The following is a 22,438-nucleotide window of genomic DNA, read 5'->3' as shown; positions in this document are numbered from 1 at the left end:
TGGGAATTGCAGCGACCTTTAGCTAAAATAATACTAAAATAATTTAAAGAGAAGTGTGAGTAAATGGGAACCATGTGGGGGGAAAGAATGAAAAGGAAGAAGGGTTCCTCCCTCTGTCGCTGAAGGGGATGTTCTCAAGGCCCAAGCATGATGAAGCACACAGGTTGGTAATTTTCCAAGGAGACCAGGGAAAGTTTGCTCTTCCCCTTTTCATGTAAGGCACTGAGAAAACAGCCTGGGGAATGCTGGCCGATTCACCAGTTCTTGCTTTTATTATGTGTCCATGTCCATTTTAATGTCAAACAAATAAATGAGGCAAAACAAAAGGTACTTTAAGGTATGAACAGTCTTCAGCTGTAATTCAAGGTATGCTGGGCTCTGCAAAGGGCTTTGGGCTGACTTACACAGCTGCTTTGCAGTTTAAAACCTTGTTCTGTGACTAAAGCTAAGCTTACCACAGCAATAACAGTAACAGTACGGAGTGTGATTATGACTGGTTAAGGTACCATGAGAATTTCTTTCCTCATAACCTAAATTTTCATTCTGTTAAAATTCCAGTCCCTACTAAAACAGAAGTAGAGGAAAATACAGGCTCAGCTGCTGGCACATCTGCATCCAACCCGTTACCTTGACATTTGTCCCACATTGTCTTGTTTAATGCACCTTCCCACGGTGCTTTCCTCGCCCTCTGAGGTGCAGCTTGCAAGGCTTCTCTTCCAGCATTCCAGAAATGGTCACAATAGCTTCATAGTCAGTGTTGTTCCTAAAATGCACAGCAAACTGTTCAGTTACAGCTGTGTGCAGTCCTTAGAGATGATTTTGTGGAGAAAAAGGGGAGAATGGTGTCCTAAGAGTGACAATCTCACTTCATAGGGCTGTGTCCCACGGGTACAGTACATGGTATTGGAAAAGATTGGTCAGGTCTGTGCCTGAAGACATTGGATTCATTTTTAAAGGAACAAGAATATCATCCTATTTGTGAAATTCTATTTTAGGTAAATAAATTAAATGAAGCTCTGCTGGGAGTATCACCTGCACTGCCTTGATGTGAAAACTCCTCCCTGTGACAGACAAAGTTTGAAGGGAAAAGTTTCTGTCACTCCCCTAAGACCAGGGGCAGTCAGTGGGGTCCAGATTGCAAATTAACATCAAAAAGGTTACAACAACTGTAGCTTTGCACTAAGTTGAAGAGCATAACTTGCCCAAGCCTAATGCCACTCAGTGCTCCTGAGACTGTTCCTGTGAAGGACTTCTCTGTGTCTAAGTGCTGGCTGTTATAAGGGCCTGAGGCAAATGCCTGTTCTGCCAGACAGCTTTTGGTTTTTCCTTCTCATAAAACAATTCCCCTGCAGGAAGAGCACTGATTTGGGGAAGTGAATTATAAAAATCACTTCACACCTTGCACATAATTATCTCCTAATGCCACATTGGTCCCACACTCTGCTGAGCTGGGAATTCTTCTATGAAGCCCTACAGATGAGCTGGCTGCTATACAGCAACATCTTTGCTTTCTGGTACTTGCAGGCATTTTCAGCCATGCTGATTAGCATAGTTGTCAGACAAAAAGAAGTGCTTCAGGCATATTCAGCAGAATTCCACAAAAATTTAGGCAGTCAGGAGCTTGGGGAGGCTTCTGGTCCAGAACACTGCTCTGAGCTGGGACAGCTTAGAGCAGCTGCTCAAGGCACCATCCCACTGAGATAGCAGTAGCTCCAGTGATGGAAATCACTGGACTGTGGTCCAAGGAGATAGAAGTTATGACAATAACTCAACTCACCTACAGTTTGCTTCTTGAAATTTCCCTGTCAGCAGTTTTCAGAGCTCACTGAAATAACTAGGACAGACTTGACTATTTTAACTTCCTACCACCACATGATAACCTCCAAAAAATAATTCGTAGTGGAAAATGATTTTTTTTTTTTTACAGGAGTTTCATCTCCCTAATCAGAACAAAGAAATTAGTCTTTGGGTCATCACAGAATCATGGAATGTTTTGGGTTGGAAGGGACAGCAAAGCTCATCTTGTTCCAAGCCCTGGGCAGGGACACCTTCCACTATCCCAGGTTGCTCAAACCCTCATCCAGACTGGCCTTACACAATTCCAGAGATGGGGCAGCCACAGCTTCTCTGGGTAACCTGTGCCAGGGCCTCACCACCCTCACAGTGCAGAAGTTCTTTCTAATGTAAACCAGCCCTCTGTCAGTGTGAAGCCATTCCCCCTTGTCCCATCACTCCAGCTATTTGTCCAAAGTCGCTCTGCTGGAGCCCCTTTAGGCACTGCAAGGTGCTCTAAGGTCTCCCCAGAGCCTTCTCCTCTCCAGGCTGAACAGCCCCAACCTCTGTCAACAGCACAATTTCAGTCCTGTTAACTGTACCTTGCAGCAAAGCTGATCTGCAGAATCTCTCTGGTAGGTGCCTCCCCTTCACGTGCCTCCAAAATGCCTTTAGTTGGGAAGATAGAAAAGACTTCCAGGGCCTTAGGCCTTTTCTGTTCATCTGCAGTGGAAGGGGCAAATATCAAACAAAGCCATACATGACCCTTTGTGTAAGTGTGTGCAGCAGGTAGCACTCCTGGCAAGGCACCTCTTTACTGAGCAACTAATAAATCATGTCTCACACTGTCAGGGTTTCTGTGCATGTGCCCAGACTCTGTTTTCATCCTCTAATCAAGGGCAGTCATCAGTGGTCTCTACACTGAAAGAATAAGGCCCTGATCATCTTTCTTCTGGAATCCATCTGTTGTTAACAGCATTAGGCTCATGCTCAAACTACCCACGAGGAGCTGCTGCTTCTTGCTGCTCCTTAGGACTGATTTACAAATGAGCAGAGCACATCAAAGAACTGTGAGGGCTGAGAGAATCAATCTTTTGGTTAGATGTGGAGTAACTGCTGAAATCAGTAGTGGTACAATAATATTAGTCAAAAAAGGGGGGGGGAAAGAGAAACAGGGAAAAGCCCACAAAAGTGAGAACAAAAGCAGACCATATGTCTGCACCCAAGATCATCACATACTGCCTCTATATTGAGTGAGTGCATGCAGTCTTTATAAAAACACTGAATAGTGAAACTCTCTAACAAGGAAATCAATTGCAAAACCAGAATACCCAGCAAAGCAGTCCAGTAGCTTCTGCAGCTGCTCCTGTTATACAAGAAGACATGTTCTGTCTTGGTCTGAGCAACAAAGCAGGTCTGGAAATCAACCCTGTCACAGGAGAGCTCCAGGACTGGAACAGTGAGGTAGGCAGTCACTGGGACCAGCTGCAAAACAGGGGAAAGGGAAAAGAGAATAAAACCCACTGCATTTTTATAGAGCTTTAGTAATTCCTGCTACAGCCTGATCATTCTTAACCCCAACCACTGAATCAAGAATTATTGTTCTGTGTTCTTTTGTAACAGAGTGAATTCCCATTCTACAGCCTTGAGTGAATTAAGTTGTTGCTTGTGTGTTACTGTTTTGGGACAGGTTTTCAAACCAGACATTGTGGTCTTAATGAAGTAACATGGAGTAAACGTTCTCATCTGTTTTTAGGGCTTTCTGTGGAGCTGCAGACATTACAGCATCTCATGGTCCCTCAGGACTGTATATGGCCCACTGTGAGTCATTCAGTTTGTGCAGATTGCCCAAGATTATGATTCAATTGACTGTATCTTAGATATGGTGCTCAGTTTTATACAGGTCACTGCTCAGAAATACCTGGTATGAAAAGAAAACAGAAGTGCCTGCAGTGTACTGGGGCTGCTGAAGGCTGGGAAGGGGGATATAGATTTCTGACTGGAAGAGGTTGGTCTTTAAATGCACGTGGGCTTTGACCACACCGCAGGAGCTCAACGGATTCAGGAGCCTTTCCAGAAGCCTGTGGGTGCTGCAGGAGGCAGTGCCTGGTGACTCAGGCATGGCTCGTTCACTGAGACAGTCCTGCCCCCTGTCTCAGAGTCATCCTGTGACTGGGCGTGTGGCCCTTTGAGTGTCAGCCGGGCTGCCATGCAGAGAGCTGGGGTACCAGCACCAGGGTGTGACCCCAACCTGCACTGCCCACCTGGGAGTCACCCGCAGTCTCTGCAGAGAGCAACCCCACAGCCATTTACTTTACCTGGATGAGCCCATTTAGTCCAGAGATGCCTGTAATTCAAGGCTGAGTAAATCCTAATCAGAGATACTGCTGAAACAGCCCTTTCCCAGGTCCCAGAGATCCTGCTCTGACCTTACCTGGGTAGTGTAGTTACTGTGCTCAATGACCAGATTTTGATTAAACTTCAGCTTTCTCTCTCCATTCTCCAGCTGGAGCACTTGGAGTCCAGGAAGCAGCTGGGTCTCTGGCAAATGTTGATACCTAAGTAACTCCAGAGTTGTGTGGAATGACACTTTCACCTGTGGGAAGAGGTGATGACCATCACACAAGACGACACCATGTGCAGGAAATCCAAAGTACACATTGTACAAAGGCCCAGGCGCACATTTTCCCACTGGAACCCAAAGGTGTTATGCCAGCAGCCAAATTCCCACTGGAACAAAGCATTATAATTAAAACAAAATACACAGCTATTTCCTATGAATCCAGTACACGGAGATGGAGTGTAAAGGTGAACAGCTGATCTCTGAGCCACAAGGGAGAAAGTCTCTAGCAAGCTAAAGGTTTTGAATTCCTGAGAGTACAAATACCATATTCCCAAAGCTGTCTTAGACATGTAAATCCTCTTTCTTCCCACACATGCAGAATTGAGATGTGTGTGGCTCCATGTCAAAATGAACACAGCAAGATGAGAAGCACACTTCAAAAATGCAACAGTTACTCATTCTTTGCAGGTTACCTCATTCTCTACTCCTGGACTTTGTTTCCTTTAATGTAATTTGTACACCCAAAACTAATCAAATTTTCCTCTCCTTGCACTTCCTACATCTAATTTAAGGAAATGAGGGAGGACTGCAGTCCTTGGAAATTCTTTTAATTTGTCCAACATCTATATGGCTATTGATTCAGGTGAGCTCCAAAACCCACAGGGTTTTCTGCAGGAGTTTGCAACAGGTCAGAGTTGATGGGAAAAGTACATCAGGAACAGAAAAAGATTATTTGTAGAGAAAATAATCTGCACCTGCAATATAGCAGGCAAAATGGCAGTAATTAGTATTTGCTAATACACCACTATTTCCCCTGTAACTGGGAGATTTCTATGCTGGTTGTGTTTTTCTGTGGTTCATCTGGGCCACACTAACACACCAATTACTAAACTCTCTCTATTCTGGCACAGGATTATTATTTTTGAGCCTACCAGCATGTTTTGCTGTGGATAAAGTACGTGTTGCGGTTGCTGCTCCCTTTCCTCCTTCTTGCTGTGGGATGATTTGGTGCTCTTCTTGGGATCTGCACTGGAGAGGCTGAAGGGAGTAGAGGGCGTAGACAGAAAAAGTCTGAAGTACAGAGGAACCTTGGTACAATTCATGAGTTTCAAACTCTGAGTAATTACTGAATCTGTCAAAACCTGGGGGAGAAATGATTCAGAACTGGTCAGTTTTAACTCCCTGAAGAGGTTTGCGTTGCTCTGTCTGGTCATGGAGCACCAGCAGGGATCTGAAGGATTTTACCCCACAGCAACCCAGTATTTTCTACCTGTGTTATTCAGCATTTCTTGAGTGAAAAACCAAAATAAAAGTAACATAATAAAGTGTACGTTTTCAAATTTCAAGGGTCACAGAAATTGAAGTGACTTATTTTGCTATTGGACCTTTATGTCCTGAAAATCAGAACTTATTTTTCTACTTACAAACTTCCCTACAATGAAAGAGAAAGTTGAATAAAACAGGCATTGTCTGAGCTCAGCTTTTCTTATTCCTGGCTAATAAGTACTTGTAGTGCTTTCTTTTGCTCCCTATCTTATGTGCAATATAGAAAATGAGGCTACTGGTGATAAAGATGTGTTTGCACAGCCATGTGCACACAGCTCTGAATTGTCACAGCAGCACAGCAATACAAAGCAGCCAAATACATCAGTGTGGGAGATACTCACTCCATAAGAAGGCCTAGCAGGTAGGAGATCACTCGCCACTGAATAAAACACCATTCCTCTGTCGTGATCCATCTCCACTTCTAACCTGAGGGTGAAGAACCAGGGCTGGTCACAGCCCTGCCCCAGGCTGGCCTATTCCATGTGGGGCCAGCTGTGAGCACGATGGTACTTACAGGGGATGCCTCAGGACAGCTTCCATGTGCACTCGTAACGGTGGGGTGTCATAGCCATGACTGCGATGCACCTTGTTAGGGACCACCCTTGCAAGCTGACAACAACATGGAAACAGAAATCATGGGTGAAATGGCAGCACTAAACCTGAAATACTGCTTTGAGCCCGAGAGGCTGGTAGCCAAAATAGGATTCTGCTTGGCAATGTAGGGCCTGTTTGTAAGACATGATGGAACAGCAGAGGCCAAGTAGGAGCTGAACTCTGAATGGCTGTGGGTGATACAGATGCACAGCAGGTTTAGATCAGATGTTAGGAAGAAATTCTTCACTCTGAGGGTGGTGAGGCACTGGCACAAGTTCCCCAGAGAAACTGTGGATGCCCCATCTCTGGAAGCATTCAAGGTTGGATGGAGTGTGGAGCAACATTTTCTGGTTAAAGATGTTGCTGCCCATGGCAGGGGGTTGGAACTAGGTGGTCCTTTCCAACCCAAACTATTCCAGGACTCTATTATTCTACATTTCTTTCTTCAGGAATAAGGATTATTAGGGTTGTTTTTATTGAATATTCTGTTATCATTCATTCAGTTTACCTTGCACCTTTGCAACGATTCATGTCAGAGAAATGCTGAGCCATTCATAAAACACTATTCAAGCCTCACATCAGCAGTTGTTGAAGAGGAAGTTTCCCAGAAGAGAGATATGCTGTCCAAATTCACACAGGAAGGTGGATGCACAGCCAGGAACAGGACTCAGCAGTCCTGAGTCTCACTCCCATTGTTAACTATTGTTATCAATAAAACCTGATGTTGTGATACCATTTCAAAACCCTGGGCTTTTGTCTGGGGTCTGCTGCCCCAGACTATGCAAGAAGACGGTGACATTCCTGCGCCACAATGCTTCCAAGCTTAAAGACAAATGCAACAGATGAACAACCCCGGTTAAGGAAGGATGTACAGGATAGCAGGAACACGACTGTTTACACAGACTGGCCAGGTAACAGCAGCCTGTACATAAATTACAGGAAGGGAAACGATTATCTCCCAGTTACCTTTAGCCTTGCTGTGACAGTCGGTTTACCTTGTTGTCCAGGCTCATGAAGCCCAGCACCACCCCTTCACAGCACAGCTCAGCCTCGGTGTCCGGGAGGACGAGTGGGGTGAAGGAGATGTAAACGTCGCTGCTGCCACCTCCTGGAACCACCTGCGGCCGGGAGAGAGTGTTTAGTGCAGGGACCTGCCGGGGATTGCACAAGAACCCTCGGGATGCAGCTGCCAAAATTGAGTTGCTCAAGCAGCATGAAATCCCCCGGGCACGGGCTACGCTCAGGCCTGCACGAAAATGCCAACATGTGACAGCAAAACTGACAATTACTTCAGCTGCAAATATCACTGTGGCCACTTTTTAGCATCAACAGAGTTTAAGCACAGTCACAGACCAATTCTCTAAGTACACAAACATATGTACACATCTGCTTGTTTTTAAAAATACCCAGTTCTACCCACTCTTACTTCCTGGCTACCTCAGGTGATTATTCCACAACTTACATATATATGAAACGTTTTTTGAAGAGTTACAAGTGTGAACTAGGAATATTTTACAGTTCAGTTTAGTCTTGGCTATTTTTTAATTTTACATGACAGCAGGGAATGTAATCACATGCACTAGCCAGCTGCAGTGGATTTTCTGGGATTTACAGGTGGACTAGATTCTGCTTTCTTTAGGTGAACTATGCAGGTTATGGTTGAATCCTGATATTGCTGCTGGCTACACCCCACAAAAGCTGCCTCCACAGTGAGGCACTTGTTTGTCTGACCTTTCTCAGTCTCAACCACCTCAGAGCTCACTGCAGCTTCATTTCTGTCATAATTTCTTTATGTAATCTTTAGCTCATTTTAACTTGTAACTGAAACCCTTTGGCAAAAAAAAAAAAAATTAAAAATAAAATTAGCACACTGATGTTTTGGGCAACCCTGTCATTCATAGCTAGATCTTTCCAATGTTGTCATTACTTTATGATACTCCTAAGGGATTGTGACAGTGTGGGCCTGTATTTGCACAACTTCCTTGTGAAGCACTGTGGGTTACAATGGTTTATCCAAAAGAGTTGTCTACAGAGTATCCCTTTCCCAGAAGCCTGATTTCCAGCTCCGCATGTTTCCAAAGCTTCAGGCTGGATGGCTCCCACATTTCACCAAGTGAGAAGACTAGAGATGCCAGTCTGGAGTACAACTAACACTTAATTCCAGTCATCAGTCCACTGCTCAGATGTAGATAGGATGCTTTCTGTTGACCTTGCAAACTCTTCTCATTATCATCTTCAGGACCCCAAAGCCTTCCAGCCTGATGTTTCACTGCTTAGTAGAGTCTATTTCAAACCAAACTCAAAACTATCTCCTCCTCCTTCTCTGTCTCCTCTGCCCTGCAGAAAATGTGCTAAATCAAAGCACAAAGAAAATGTAAAAGCTTACAATCTGCCTTGGAGCAATGGAGTAGGGGCTGTCTGCAGGCACCCCCTCATGAGGTCGCATAAGTACAGAGATAATTTTCTCTCTTGTAGACTTCTGACTGCTGATTTCCTTCTCTTTGCTGTCAGAACCTGGAGGCTGCAGAGACACGGGGTGGGGAATGGTTAAAACTGTTACACTGCAAGGGAGGAATGTGAGTGATGTGCACACAGAACTGCTGCACTGGTCAAGAAGCATGGCCAGCTCCAGTTTATTTCTGGCACAAAGACTGGACACGTGGATGTGTCCTGTACATTAATTTTCTCATCCACAGAGTAGCTCTCCTGGAACTGCTCCTGAGTTCCTTGGAAAATGTGCATGCTTGGGTCCTGCTCTACCTAGAGAAGCATCCAGCTAGGGTACAAGATCTTGCGCATTATACAAACCAACACTCTGGGGCAGTACTGTTCCCTTTGTGCACAAGAAAGGTTAGAGCTGTGTTAAAAACAACTGTGCATTCTGAGCTGAAGCAGAGAAAATGTGATTTTAGTATCTTTTCCATGAAGCTTCTGCCAGAGAAATATACATATCCTGGGGGATACCTTCTCCCTGTCGCTCCCAGCCCGTCAACACAGTAAATTGCCACATTATAATCAAACCTCCCATGTAACAGTTGTTACCATATTCTAACAGAACCAATCTAATATTAGCACTGGGATAAATACCTCCATATCATTAGCTGCAATTTGAAATTCGCAGGGTAGGTTCTGCTCCCTGACTACAGCACATGTTGACACCAGAAAGCACCCACGAGAAAAGCAGAGCCAAATTAAGAAGTTTTAGTTATTTTAATTCTTTCATGTAATAACGGCAATAGTTTGTCAATAGTATCTCTGTAGCTTTTAAAACAATTTAAGGAGAGATAATTGCTTATAGCTCACTCTGGAAACAGACTGCTGATCCCCATAGCCACCTACCCACGTATTGCGTGCTTGACTGGGAGAGGAGCTGCTGACATTTCTTTGAACAATCCAGCTCCTAGTTACAAGTTATATCTCCTGTTATTGTTTTCAACCCTTCATGCCAAAAACCCCATCATGTATCTCAGCAGCAGTATAAGAAACGGCCTAAGCACTGACCTCATCCGTGGTTTCCAAAGCTGGATAAATGCTTCCACAGGGAATGGCAGCTGGATCCAACGTTAACGTGACCTCTGACTCTGAGGTGCTACCACTTGATGCAGCCTCATTTCCAGCCATGTCCATAGCAGAAAAAGGGTCTCCAAAGAGCACCAACAGGTCCACCAGCTTTTCATCATCTGGCTCGTGGTTGTAAATTTCCCAGTCCAGGCGGATGTCTGAATGGGAAAGGAAAAAAGGACAATTACTTCTAGTCAGTGAGAGGACTCATGGCTTTGTTGGTACCAGAGAACCAGGATATCAAGTAACAAATTTGTGTCTGGCAACTGGATTTGTATTAAAGTGTATCTCTTAAGTTTCCCACGCTTTCTGTAAACTAAAATGATTTAAGATCTTGCTATAGTTTGAGCACTTTCTATATCCTAAACTATAATTAAGATAAATTATAAGTATTTTGTTTAAGCAAATGTATTTAGTAGAATTTAAAAAAAAAGGTGATTGACTTCGCTGTGAAGAGCTTAAAATTGCACTCAAGAGCTAAAAAGACTACACAGAAGAGCCAGATGATGCCAGAAAGAAGCAGGTAGCACACCTGATTGACCAGGGTTGGTGTTGTGAGAATTTCATAAAAACATAAAATCCTGCATAGCCACCATTTCAATGAGGGAAAACCCAGCTCCATCAGGATAGAATGTGCAATTGCATAGTAGCCACACATTGAGTCACTCTCTTATATATTATTACCATCATTTTTGCTAAAATATGTTCATTAGGAAACAAGTAGGCCTGTTAATTAACACGGTAATGGGTCCTTCTACTTTTATTCTCATAAGGAACACAATGAAAGTGTCAATGTTTGCTGTACAAAAATCATCCTTACCAAAGGGAGTGGGATTGTTGAGCTGGACCCTTCGAAGGACAGGGGACCCTCCTGAGACTTGAGTGCCAAACCTGAACAGGGAACCTTGCTGTCAGTACATGCAGAGGACAGAAAATCACTGTCTGAAATCACTGAAGAGTTGTTTAAAAGTGGAAACAAATCTGGCTGCACTGGAACAGCTCTCAGGTAAGGCACGCCCTACACTGTGAAGTACAATATTGGTTTATTTTATCAGTCTCTTGTTTTCCCTAGTTTTTTTAGCAGTCTCAGACATTTCAGGGTAACCACATGCAGTGCTGTGCTCCCCAAAAACCAGCCCATACCCCTCATCCTGAGGTGCAGATGCCATTTACTGTATGAGAGGGTTTAAACCTTCCCCTGCCACTATTGACCTCGGGGCTGCATTTCTCCTGGTCCAGGTACAGGGCCAGGGAGAAATGAGCTGTGGATGATGAGAACTGCTGCCACGTGCCAGTTTCCATCTCCACAGAGTCAGATGAGGCTGCACTGGGTAAAATTCTACGACTGCAAGCCCAGAGCAGCGACTGCTGGCAAACCTGAGCAGCCTTGTGTGCAGATTATTTTCTAATTGTGTTGGCAGAGACAAATGTATTGATGTTCTAGAAGCAGATCCTGTACTTTAACAGCCACTTTGCTGAACTTCTCATTATATCACAAGATGGAACAGGTGTGTATGTTGGCTGCAGTCCATTGGTATTTAATTCTCTGATTTCTTTGACAGTATTTTGCACTATACCTGATAATGGGTGGCTCTGGTTGCGGTCCTGTCACCTGCAGGAAGATTGGACAGCCTTTCACAGTCATTTGCATAGGAATTAATTTAGGTTGTAAGTCTCCCACCTATTAAAATGAATTTTTGCTATTAGAATCAAGATTACACCTTAGTTCTCTGTGCTATAAGATTATGTTTTGCAAACTGATTGGATTTTCAAATATTTTTGACCAGTTTCTTTTGATGGCCTCTAATTCATATGCTAACAACAACTCTTCTCAGCAGGAGAATGCAATACCTCATGCATTATCAGCTTTCCTGCTGCTTTTCTACACAACACAATCTATGGTATTGGTAGAGCAGAGCAGTGCACTGGCCAGCTCCCAAACAGATGTTATAAATCAAATATGGATTTATGACTTCCAGTCATTTTCAAGGCACATGAAAACCTCCCAAGGAATAAACACGTCCCCCCAAAACCAAACAATTGTTCCTTACATGTTTTTGGAGGTAGTGGTATAGCAAGATCCACCCTGAATTTTTACAGAAGTCCTAAAAAACTGAAAAAATATTTCTAACAGAAAAGCACCTGGGAAATATAATTGGTGTAAAATCTGCCATGGTAAAACCGAAACCCCACCTACCTTACAGACAAGATTATCCTGGTACTCTCCCCACATGTTGTTGTAAGCTGCTATTTCTATGGTGAGCTGCTGGAAAGCTTTCAGAGTTCCTGTGGAAGGTTGTATACAGAAAGCTGCTCCCTTCCCCTGAGACAGCAGTGCAGCTGCATACTCTGAAGGAGCACAGCAAAGAAGCATTTCATGAATTTTAAGGAAATGGAACAAAGTTAGTCTTTCGAAGAATACATAGGACCATGGTTTTAGTTGCTATTAATCAGCTTAACCTCACTGATTAAAAATAACAAACCCTGGGATCATTTACACAGCTCACATTTATACCACTTTACCCAAGTTCCCTTCTGCAGTGGGTCTTACTCCGTTTTTTGGAGTTAGTGCTTGCCCAGAACATTTTACAGCAGGACTCCCTTCCAACAACCTGATCCAGGACTCTCTGGGATATGCAAGGCACTAACTGGTTACATGAAAACACACTTTCAATTTGAGAAAAATAGGCTGGGACTTGTGTCGACTGTATATTGTTCCATTAGCAGCTGTCTGTTTACCTCTGTGTGCTCTTCCATGCAAAGAATTAATTACAAAGAGCAGAGTCTTTCCACATTCTGAGTCACCTAGGCCTGCATGGAATCTGTCAGAACAGCATTTTTCCAATCTTAAGCACTAATTCAATTCAACAACTGAAAAGCTCTGTCTGTGTAACAGATACCAAACTCTATGGCAAGGTACCAATATGTGCAAGTTTTATTTTGGATACAGAAGACACATCCACACTTCACAGCATTTTGCTCCCATTTCCTCCCTCCCTCAGTCTCATGTGGCTCCAAATATTATCATTTTTCAGTACAACACATCAGAAATGACAGATGGGCTGTGCTGTAGCTTTCCACAGTGGGGAGGGTACAGTAAAGGGTTTGAGGGAGAAAAGCCTGCTGCAGTGGTACTGGGAAACTGTGTAGGAGAGAAGGAGCCAAACATTCTGCATGTCATCCATCCTGTGTGCTGGGAGTGTTCTGGGGGTGAACTGTCACCAGAATCACCAACTTTGTTTCACACTGTTGTTTGCAAGAAAAAGAAGAGAGAGAAAGAAAGGGAGGAGAAAAGAGAAAAAAGCAAAAGGGGAAAAGAAAGATTGACCTAATTCGTATACAATGTGGGCTTTCAAACTCAGGAATGAGCTGAGGAACTAAGTAATTTAACAGTTTAGACTTCACCAGGTACTCCAACTGTGAACAGATGTGCCTGACTGGCACATTTAGTGCTAAATATGGCAGGCAGTTGGCTTTCACCTTCTGTCCACTGAAGGAATTAAGTGCTCTTTTCATACCTGACTTTGCTTTTCTGGCTGCATGTTCTGTCACAGGCCCTCTTCTTTTCACCAAGTAGCTTGAAGAACATGAAAAAAACAGATCTGATTTCAGGTTTAATCCAGACCTAAACTAGTATTTGAGTCATTATGCAGAACAGCAAGACTCACGGGCAGGCTCCTGGTTCTGGAGGCAGCAAACAGGCACTAAAATACTCAGCTTCCAGTGTGAACGGAGCACTGATTCTAGTGGGATTTGTAAGAATCAGCTGACGCTTTACAACATCTTTGAATGCAACTTCAGACCCAAAGTCCAAAAGAAGCTCACACGGGCTTTGAGGCATTTGTCCTTCACCACTGCCAGAAAAAGTACGAGTAGCATTTAGACATGGGTCTCATTTTCTTATGCCACAGACGATTTCAGGAGATTTAAAAATGTGCAACATGCAATGAGGTTGTGATGCGCAGTGTAAAAGGACCATGCAGTCTATGATTTTTGTCATCAGCATTTTCTGCTTTTCATTTTTTCACTTCTACCCATGTAAGGATTTATTTGGGGTAAAATTTTTATCATGTATAACATGCCAACCTGCCAAATTAAAGACATACTCACTTATATGAAAAAATATAAAGATGAGCATGTTCCAAAATACAGTAATCAGACTACATATTAGAAAAATAAAAATTGGTCAGATTTACCTGGCAACTCCATTGTCACTAGGTACTGAGTAGATGACATGTAGTCCCTTCACCTCTCCAGAAATGCTCAGAAAGAGGGGTTCAACCATGTCTTCTATGCTACAGGAAAGGGTGAGGTCTTTCAGCTCACCCTAAAAAGCAAAGAATCAAGTGTCCTTGTGAATGAAGCACATATCATAGAGGAAAGGCAGCCTCTGTAGGACATTTATTTTTAAAAAGTGTGTAAACTTCCCTGGATTAAACCCAGAACAATAGGATTGTGAGAAGTCTTACTGAATTGTTTTCAGTGCATTTTCTGCAGTATTGGAGCTGCTTAGAAGGCAGTACTGAGCTAAAAATTTGTGGCTGTTTCTCGGCTTTGTACCTGCAGTTGTCTGTGAGCCTAGAACTGCTCCATTACTGATTTCTGACACAGTTCCTATACTCCAAGTATTGAATCACAGAATCATTTAGGTTGGAAAATTCTAAGGTGATTGAGTCCAAACATTAATCCAGCACTGCCAAGGCCACCACTAAACCATGTTCCCAAGTATCACAGCTACGTAAGTTTTAAATACTAACTCTGACAGTACTGAACACCTACTTTTAAGCAAATAAATGAAACCTCCATCTCCAGTGACTGTAATGGGAACTAAGACACCATATCTATAGGAAGATCCTGTATTTGGGTGCACTAGCTCAGCTGTTTGAATGCCCTTGTAAAGTCTATTTCTGAATTCCAGGAGTTTGTAAACTCTGCTCCTGTATTTTGCAGGCTCTCAGTCCCATCAGTCCCCTTTTAAGTTTTCAAATAACAAAATGTCATGAGCCTAGTTGCAGTCAGAAAATCAAATGTATTATATATATGCCATTCTGCTCCATATCATTCCAGATAATCCAAAGTGAGGATCTGTACGCTCCAAGAGGAGTGATAAGCATTAAGAGCAAGTGTACAGGACTTCAAGAAAGGAAGAAAATAGGAACAGCTGAGATATAAAGAGGGAGGGTAGAAATTGCACACCATGTGCACTTCTTTAATTCTTGCCTTCAACTGTGGTACCTCTGAAGAAAAGCCATTTCAGAGATATTGTAGGGAAAAAAGAGCATGTGGTTTTATACACAGAATTCCTTCCTTTTGCCAGATGGAGGTGAGATGAACAAGCCACTTTTGCTGTTTTATAGAAGTGCATCAGTTTGTAAACTTACCACAGTGTTAGCTGACAGCTCAATGCAGAATTCCTTCTCTTCATTTGGGCCTAAGGTGCCACTGGCAGGGGAGACCACGACAGAGCACAAAGCTGCCTGGCTTCCAATGAGCTGCAAACAGAAAGGAAATTCAGCTCATGCTGATTCTCTCACATTGTCTCTTCATATCACAGAGGTCTAAAAAGACCAAGCTATTCTCAGGCTTAGGACACTTTCAGGCAGCAACACCTACAGTTTAAGACTGGCTTTACAATTCCCCATGGGTGATAAGATCCTCATGCCTACATTCACTTCAAGTAACTCAGGTGCCCAGCTGAGGCTGCTGGGCTGGGAACAGAGTCACTGTCATCCCTCTCAGTCACAAGCCTTTCCATGGTGAAGCCAACCTATCTGATATCAGAGCAGGAGCCCAGCTGTGCCACGCTTCTCTCCACTACAGAGGTGGGGAAGAGACAATCCTGGTGCTGGCACCTTCCCTAAGTGACCAGCAGTACATGGAATGTACCCAGGGCTTCCACTCATTTGTTTACACATCAACATTACATATCAGGAAAAATGCTGTACATATTCCTTCTGGGCTCCAGATGCTCCAAAGTATTTTCCTGAGGGTCCTATACCATCCATCTGCTCTGTTGGGATCCCTTGGGCACCTGAGGAACATGTTGGATGGCACTGAGTGCTTTTATGTAGGCAACTGAGCTGAACCCTGGATATTAGAGTAGATCTAAATGACCAAGGCACTGATAAATTTCCATTGACTGAAAACAGTTCAGACCACAGCTTAAATACTGACACTAAATTTAGGGCTTCTACTCTGTAAGCTGGAAACCAGCCAGAATGTGAAATTTAAGCAGAATTCAGACACAATTCAAAAGCACCATAATTTCTTTGTTTCACCAAAGTGCAAACCCTAAACTGCCAGGGCACTTTGTTTAACACTCTGGTGGCTTTACATCCTATAACCCCTCACATCTGCTCACCCATTCTCCCAGAGACACACAGACAGTAAGAACATAATGACATCAATTGGTAGCTAATCTTTTCATAAAGGTTGCTCTAAAGCTGAAGTTCTGCTCCCAAGCCAGTAAACAGCAATGACTACTCAAAAGATACATCAGAAAAACTTTCAAGAATAGTTATTATTTGTATTTCTATAGAAATTGCAATTCCTATCCCTGCTGTATGCTTCACCCATAAGAAGAGCATTTACCTTTCCCCATAAGTATTTTGTTGGCAGCAGTGTCTGGTTAAAAAGTTTACTGGTTGCTTTGGCAGGAACTCCAGTATAAATTTCAGTGAATACTAGATGACTAGATATCAGGCATGCTTGGGGGGTCTGAACTTCAACAAAAACAGGAAGATGACTGGAAATAAACACACAGATGGTCTATTGTTATTGTTAATGAAACGTGCTAGACATAAAACAGCATGCTGGGAAGAATGATGTTTATGTTTATTTAGCAATATTAGAAATTTGATAGTTCATTGATAGGTTACACAGCCCCACTCTGAGTTCATATTTTTGTTGTAGGAGAGGAAACTACCTTAAGTGAAAACCAGATGCGAATCTCAGAAAAACAAAGTAAATGCTGCTTTTCCTCCTTACCTTCCTTCTCCATTTTCTACCTCCAGTTCCAGCACTGTCTGGAGACGCTGGCACTGCAATGATGTGAACTGAACTGAAACTCTGCATAGACCCAAAGGAGGTATTTCTCCAGCTGATGGCTCGATGGTGAAGGGAGATACCTGGGAAAGGAGAGAGGGAACAGAAATGTTTTTGACACGTGCAAAGCAAGGGTAAAATGTTGAAGCCACACAATCTAATCAGGGCTTCCAAGTGTCTAATTTTTCCTCAGATGTGTGCTTTCTCTCTGCCCCTTGAGTCCCACCTGGGTAGATGTCAGGAAGCACGGTGCCAGCTTTATGAAAGCCTGGCTACACAAGGAGAGAGGACTTTGCTTCTGAGAGAAGGGCAGTCAGAGCCAAGGGCAGAGTAGAGTAGGATGTGCATGGACTGACAGGGAACGTGAAAGAGAAGCAACCAGCCTCAGCAGCAGCATCTGCTCCCAGGCAGCAGCAAGGGGCCACAAGTGGGAAAGGTTCTTGGACAAAAGGGCAAGGAAGGAGGGTTGGGAGAGTGGAAATAGGAAGAGCATCAGCGAGGAGTGGGGGCATTCTTGTCCAAGATGCTGGTGTGGGTGTGTGGGAGGAGGGGTCAGCAGCCTCAGCTCTACTAAAGCCTTAACTTCTTATATCAGCAGCAGCTGAAATCACTGTCATTCAGGAAATACTCCATGTCTCTTTGGATCAGGCTGGCAGGGATTTGTAATAAATGGAAGTAGAGAAAAATTGTAAAGAAGCATTTAATCTCAATAGAACTCATGCACTTATGAAACTGTGCAGGACTAGTTTTGTAGGAAGTCACAAAAATTAGAACTTTTGATAGCTGGAAGAAATATTATAACTAATTATAACTAAGCAGAAGGAATAAAATAGCTAAGAAGAGAATACAGCCAGCTATAGCAGTGACTTACCTCTTCATTCCTTTCAGCTAGACAAACCTGACTTTCTTGCATCCTCCACTGTGCTGGCACCTGACACAGATTTTTAATCTCAAAGGTTCTTGACACAGTCTCACCCTGCTTAGCCAAACCAAACCAGAGTGATGGAACATCAATACAAAGGAATGGACCCTAGGACACCAGGAAACAGACATCAGAATGGACACCTCTTCCAAAATGGCCTCATTAAAGAGCCGCTATTGTCTAGGATTAACATTTGATTCACAGAGAATATCAGAAAGCAAATGCACCATATAAGGCAGAAAAATTCTGAGTATCATAGGAGTATCAACATTGACTCAATAGTTACTACAGCAAAAATAACTCCTGTTTCTAACTACTTGAGATTTCTCAAGCCATTGAGAGGCAAAAAAGCTTTATTTGGACAATGGCCAGGCCACACAGCTCATCCTCTTGTTCCTTACCCTAAAAGCAGCCTCAACATGCAGCACAACTGGCTCTGGACACAGCTCAACGTGACACTGCAGGTTACAGCTGATGACCCCAGGTTTGCTTCCAGAAATTGCAAGTACAAATTCACAGCATTTATTCACATCTAGAAGAGAAAATATCAGGCTGCTGTCACACACTTGTGTGAGAAATCACTGGCTGCAAGCCTGTTACTGAAGCTTCTGGAATCAAATTAAGTCTCCTGCTGGCTCCAGTGGGCTGGGGATCAGGTATTTTTTCAGTTTACATTACAGTGCTCTATATCTGTCATAAATTGATATAATCAATTACTGTAATTTCTTTCATTAATTGATGCTTGCAAGTCCCAGAAACTTTACCTATGACACCAGTATGAGGTTGAACTTCCATGATCTCACAGGCCGTGATTGTCTCCCATGTGTACTTGATCAATGTTTTGCTGTTGTTCCACAGCTGAAACAATTAAAATCAATGAGACAAGTAATGCACTTTAAGCTTTCATAGCAACAAGTCAATTTGCTGAGAGCTCTGATACACTGCAAACTAGGTTTTGTGAGTCATCATTATTTAACACAGTGTCTCCTTCACATGGGTGAAGGTGTTCCCTCAAACCTGAAGAAAATCCATTAACCATTCATTCCAAGAACATTATCATATTTGAGACTCTTAAGCTTTCCTCCCATTTTTCAAAAATGTAACAGACTTTCTAAACTTAAACTGCAAATCTTTTGAGTGCAGCTTTTTTTTTGTCAAAGGCTCTATTTGTGAGGGAGATGTAAGATCTTGAAATGTTCTGCCTGCTCTTCAGATCTAGTCAAAACATTATTTCTTAATTACAGCAAATAACTTTGTTCTCTGAAGCACAATTATCGCTAAGCTCAGTTCAAATTCTTATCTTTTTAAGACTAAAAAAAGCAATTGGAAACTGCAAAGGATGTTGTTATATCATCAGTAAGTGGTTTAATTACCCCTATCACATGTGTAGCTATATTGGATTACTGGGAAGTATGAAATGGCTGCCTTAAGTTGAAAAAATAAGTTATAGGAAGAGAAATCATAAAACCAAATGCTGATTAGCAAGATCTCTAAGAAAAAAATGGGAAGACCATTTAACCGGGAAATGTCTTCCTGCCTGGCTCTCACTAACAGGCCTATTTTTCCCAAGTGAGTCTAAGATCAAAAGGATCCTGATCCATAGTGAAAAGGATGCTCTGTGAGTGGACAATTGCAGCAGCATTCTCTCTCAGAATGGCCTAAGAGAAATTACCAGAACCTGCAGGAAAGAATAACATCTAGCAAGCTGTAGCATATGTGACTTTCACAGCTCTTCTGTGCTTCCTGTAGTTCTTTGCATGAACAGTGCCTCTGTTATGAGCTAATTTAATCGATTGACTATTCCTCCCAGCTGGAACACTTCTACACCACAGGAGTGACTAAGTGATAAGCAATGGGTTAGTGATCCAGAAAAGCATTGAGAAAGGTCAAATCGGTGGTATCAAACAGGAGAGATGAAAAAAGAACAAAGGCTGCTGCCTGGAGTGTAGGGCTGAGCAGGCTGGGTAGGGCATTTCAGTGCAGACCCTCCCCAAGTCACAGCCTAAAAACGTATCAGAAAAACTAAAATACCACTGACTGATACCTTCTAATAACACCTATGACACTTAGTGACACAAAACATATGACAACAGTGAAGTCAAAAGCACACAAACCTTAAATGTTTTCTTGACATTTACACCAATGAAGTTTTCTCCAGGGACAATAATGGCATATGGTTCCAGAAGAAGATGAAAGGGTTCTGTTGATCCTTTAACTTCTATTTCCAATGCTGTTACATCCCCTACTCTGCATTCTGGGATGTTATGAAGCATCCCCTCTTCTAAACTTTGGGAGGAAATATGGTAGAATCATCAAATATGTTAAGCTGGTGTTAAATTGGGTCCTGTCTTTTAATTGCCAGATCAAAACTGATAACCATCAAAAGTTTCTCAAGTACAGACTGCCCGTGTGCAATTAGCTCAGCTGGGGACAATTAAAAACTTCATTATTCTTTAAGGTACTCTAGTTGTCCCAGTCTGTCCATGAACAAGTATTTAAGTCACAGACTGCTGAGACAAAGAGTAGTAGCAGGAAACCCTGGAAAATAAGCAGACAAAAATGATAGTGTTATCTTTTTCCAAGACAGGAAAAGCTAGGGCCAGGCATGTGCCTGGGCATGAGGGAGGATATCAGAGATGCTCTTTGTACCACAACTACTTCTGCAGATAATATTCTTTATACTTGTCAATCCATCATCACCAAAAAGAAGAAAAAGCCCAGAAACTTAATGTAATAGCACAAATAAATTGTGGCTACATATCTTACTGGGAAATGTTTCTCGGCTTACCAAGGTGATTCTGGAATGTCCCTCAGTACCATCTGAATCACACTGTGATAACTCTTCAGCTGCACAGGTGAAGGAGAAAAGGATTTTAGCGTCAAGTAATCAGTTATGTTGAGGATCAAAAAAAAGATGGAAAAGTAATGTAAAGGATGAATGATCATCATTGGAGTACTAAGCTCCGATAAACAATATTCAAACTGTAGAGTTACTAAAAGAAAACACGTTTGACTGCAAAACATTAAGCCAGATTCTGATCTCATGGTGTATAGTTCCAAGAAAAATACTCATTTTTGACATGCCTGTTATTATTTCCCTTGCATATTGCATACTACACACAAACATCTGCAAAGGCTCCCCAAATTAGGCTCAGTACTGCTGCACTAATTGAGAAGTTTCTTCTAACTGCTCCAGAGTATTCAGCTTAATTGACCATCAATCTGATCTTGAGTAAGAAACATGACTTTGCCATCATGGGAAGAGAATGCCTTCTTTATTCTGATGGAGGGGGGAAAAAAGAAACACAGAAACAGGCCTTAAATCTGAAGGGCTTTGCAAAAGCCTTGTTTGTAGACAGATACTAATTTCAATGTATATTTTAATTCAATATATATTCTATTAACTAATAATTTTTAAAAAGCCACATAGCTTCTCTTCCATACATATTTGAGATATTTCTTATGTCTGTCAATCAACGCAGCATGGGGCATTCCAACTCTTGGGCTTTCTTTGGATCAAGTTTCTCTAAATACAGTGAGCTCATGCTCCTGATTTACAGGAACAAGGGAGCAGAAACTGAGAGAACAGTCCCTGGGACAACTGCATTCCAACATCCTTGCACCCCTCTTTACCCACAGCTGCACACAGCAATTCTCTGCCAAAGGCTCCTGCTATCCCCTGAATTCACCACTAAGCTCTTCACAAGATCCATTTCAGGCCAAAAAAACTACAGCTGGAAACAGTTTAAATAATCACTGTTTGTTAACCAAGTTATTTAGGCTGGAGCAGGCACAAGGCATATCCCCAAAGGAGAGGGGGAAGGGGTAGGAGCTGGTGGAGGAGCCGATAGAGGGGTGAGGATGGTAACTTCACCAGCCAGGACAGCTGCAGCCATGAGGATGCGTCCACAATTTCAGTGTAAAATTAACTGTGTCCAGTCAGTCCTCAAAATTACATGAGATCAGAAAGTGTCTCAAATTTTGCAGTCAAAACATGTTTTCTTTCAGTTACTTTCTACATTTTGAACACTGTTTATCAGAGCATAGTACCAGCTAATTAAATTTAATTTAGAAAAGTTGCACAGCAAGGATTTTATGACTTGCATAAAAATACACAGCTGGAGTTTGCAGATAGGAAAGAATCACGAGCCATACCTCCAGTGGAGTGTAAGTGAGAATAAACTCATGATCTGCACAGGGAAGCAAAACTCCCTGCTCAGGATTTAGGGAGAAGGCTGACTCTGTGTCTTGATTGTATTTGACCTTTGTAAAGCCTGCAGTTTCTTCTGGTGTTAATGGTTTCAGATTAGGCTTTGTTATCTGCCAGAAGAAGGGAAGTTCTACATGGCTGCAAAGAAGTCAATAAACAACAAAAAAGCTATGATTAAAAATCCGATATTTTTGAGAAAAATGTATTAAGAAAATGTTCAGATCCTTTTTCCAGGTAGAAAATTCCTATCTTTACAGATTACAGGGGTTTGACTTACCAGTCTTTGTGAGCCACAAAGCTGATGAGGCAGCATAGAGTCAGAGTATATGAATTGTACAAAGAACATGTACAAAGAATATGTGAAAGTAAATTTTATAAATGTGTAAGATATCTTAACACTTTCTTGCCTTATTTGAACTTGTAATATAATCCAGCTTTTAGAAAC

General features: G+C 42.5%; 1 protein-coding gene across 1 annotated transcript in view; it reads right to left on the bottom strand.

The window, feature by feature from the left end:
- Positions 1-236: 236 nt before the first annotated feature.
- DLEC1 (deleted in lung and esophageal cancer 1) overlaps positions 237-22,438 on the bottom strand; it is a 33,857-nt gene continuing 11,655 nt past the window's right edge. Inside the window, exons 14-38 of the mRNA XM_008643157.2 lie at positions 21,939-22,131; positions 20,572-20,630; positions 19,898-20,069; positions 18,548-18,641; positions 18,185-18,315; positions 17,733-17,891; positions 16,805-16,944; positions 16,409-16,562; positions 15,199-15,309; positions 14,014-14,144; positions 13,486-13,671; positions 13,336-13,394; positions 12,015-12,166; positions 11,395-11,498; positions 10,638-10,708; positions 9,758-9,975; positions 8,643-8,777; positions 7,252-7,374; positions 6,177-6,271; positions 6,004-6,088; positions 5,269-5,478; positions 4,208-4,369; positions 3,105-3,258; positions 2,376-2,496; positions 237-763 (exon numbers count right to left, since the gene is read on the bottom strand). Coding sequence (XP_008641379.1) covers positions 655-763; positions 2,376-2,496; positions 3,105-3,258; positions 4,208-4,369; positions 5,269-5,478; positions 6,004-6,088; positions 6,177-6,271; positions 7,252-7,374; positions 8,643-8,777; positions 9,758-9,975; positions 10,638-10,708; positions 11,395-11,498; positions 12,015-12,166; positions 13,336-13,394; positions 13,486-13,671; positions 14,014-14,144; positions 15,199-15,309; positions 16,409-16,562; positions 16,805-16,944; positions 17,733-17,891; positions 18,185-18,315; positions 18,548-18,641; positions 19,898-20,069; positions 20,572-20,630; positions 21,939-22,131 — 3,328 coding nt within the window. The 3' untranslated portion in view covers positions 237-654. The remainder of the gene's footprint in view (positions 764-2,375; positions 2,497-3,104; positions 3,259-4,207; positions 4,370-5,268; positions 5,479-6,003; positions 6,089-6,176; positions 6,272-7,251; positions 7,375-8,642; positions 8,778-9,757; positions 9,976-10,637; positions 10,709-11,394; positions 11,499-12,014; positions 12,167-13,335; positions 13,395-13,485; positions 13,672-14,013; positions 14,145-15,198; positions 15,310-16,408; positions 16,563-16,804; positions 16,945-17,732; positions 17,892-18,184; positions 18,316-18,547; positions 18,642-19,897; positions 20,070-20,571; positions 20,631-21,938; positions 22,132-22,438) is intronic.

Source organism: Corvus brachyrhynchos, unplaced genomic scaffold, assembly GCF_000691975.1.
Source record: "Corvus brachyrhynchos isolate BGI_N302 unplaced genomic scaffold, ASM69197v1 scaffold18, whole genome shotgun sequence".
NCBI lineage: Eukaryota > Metazoa > Chordata > Aves > Passeriformes > Corvidae > Corvus > Corvus brachyrhynchos.
Note: the sequence above shows the minus strand (reverse complement) of the source record. Positions and strands in the feature narration are given on the sequence as shown.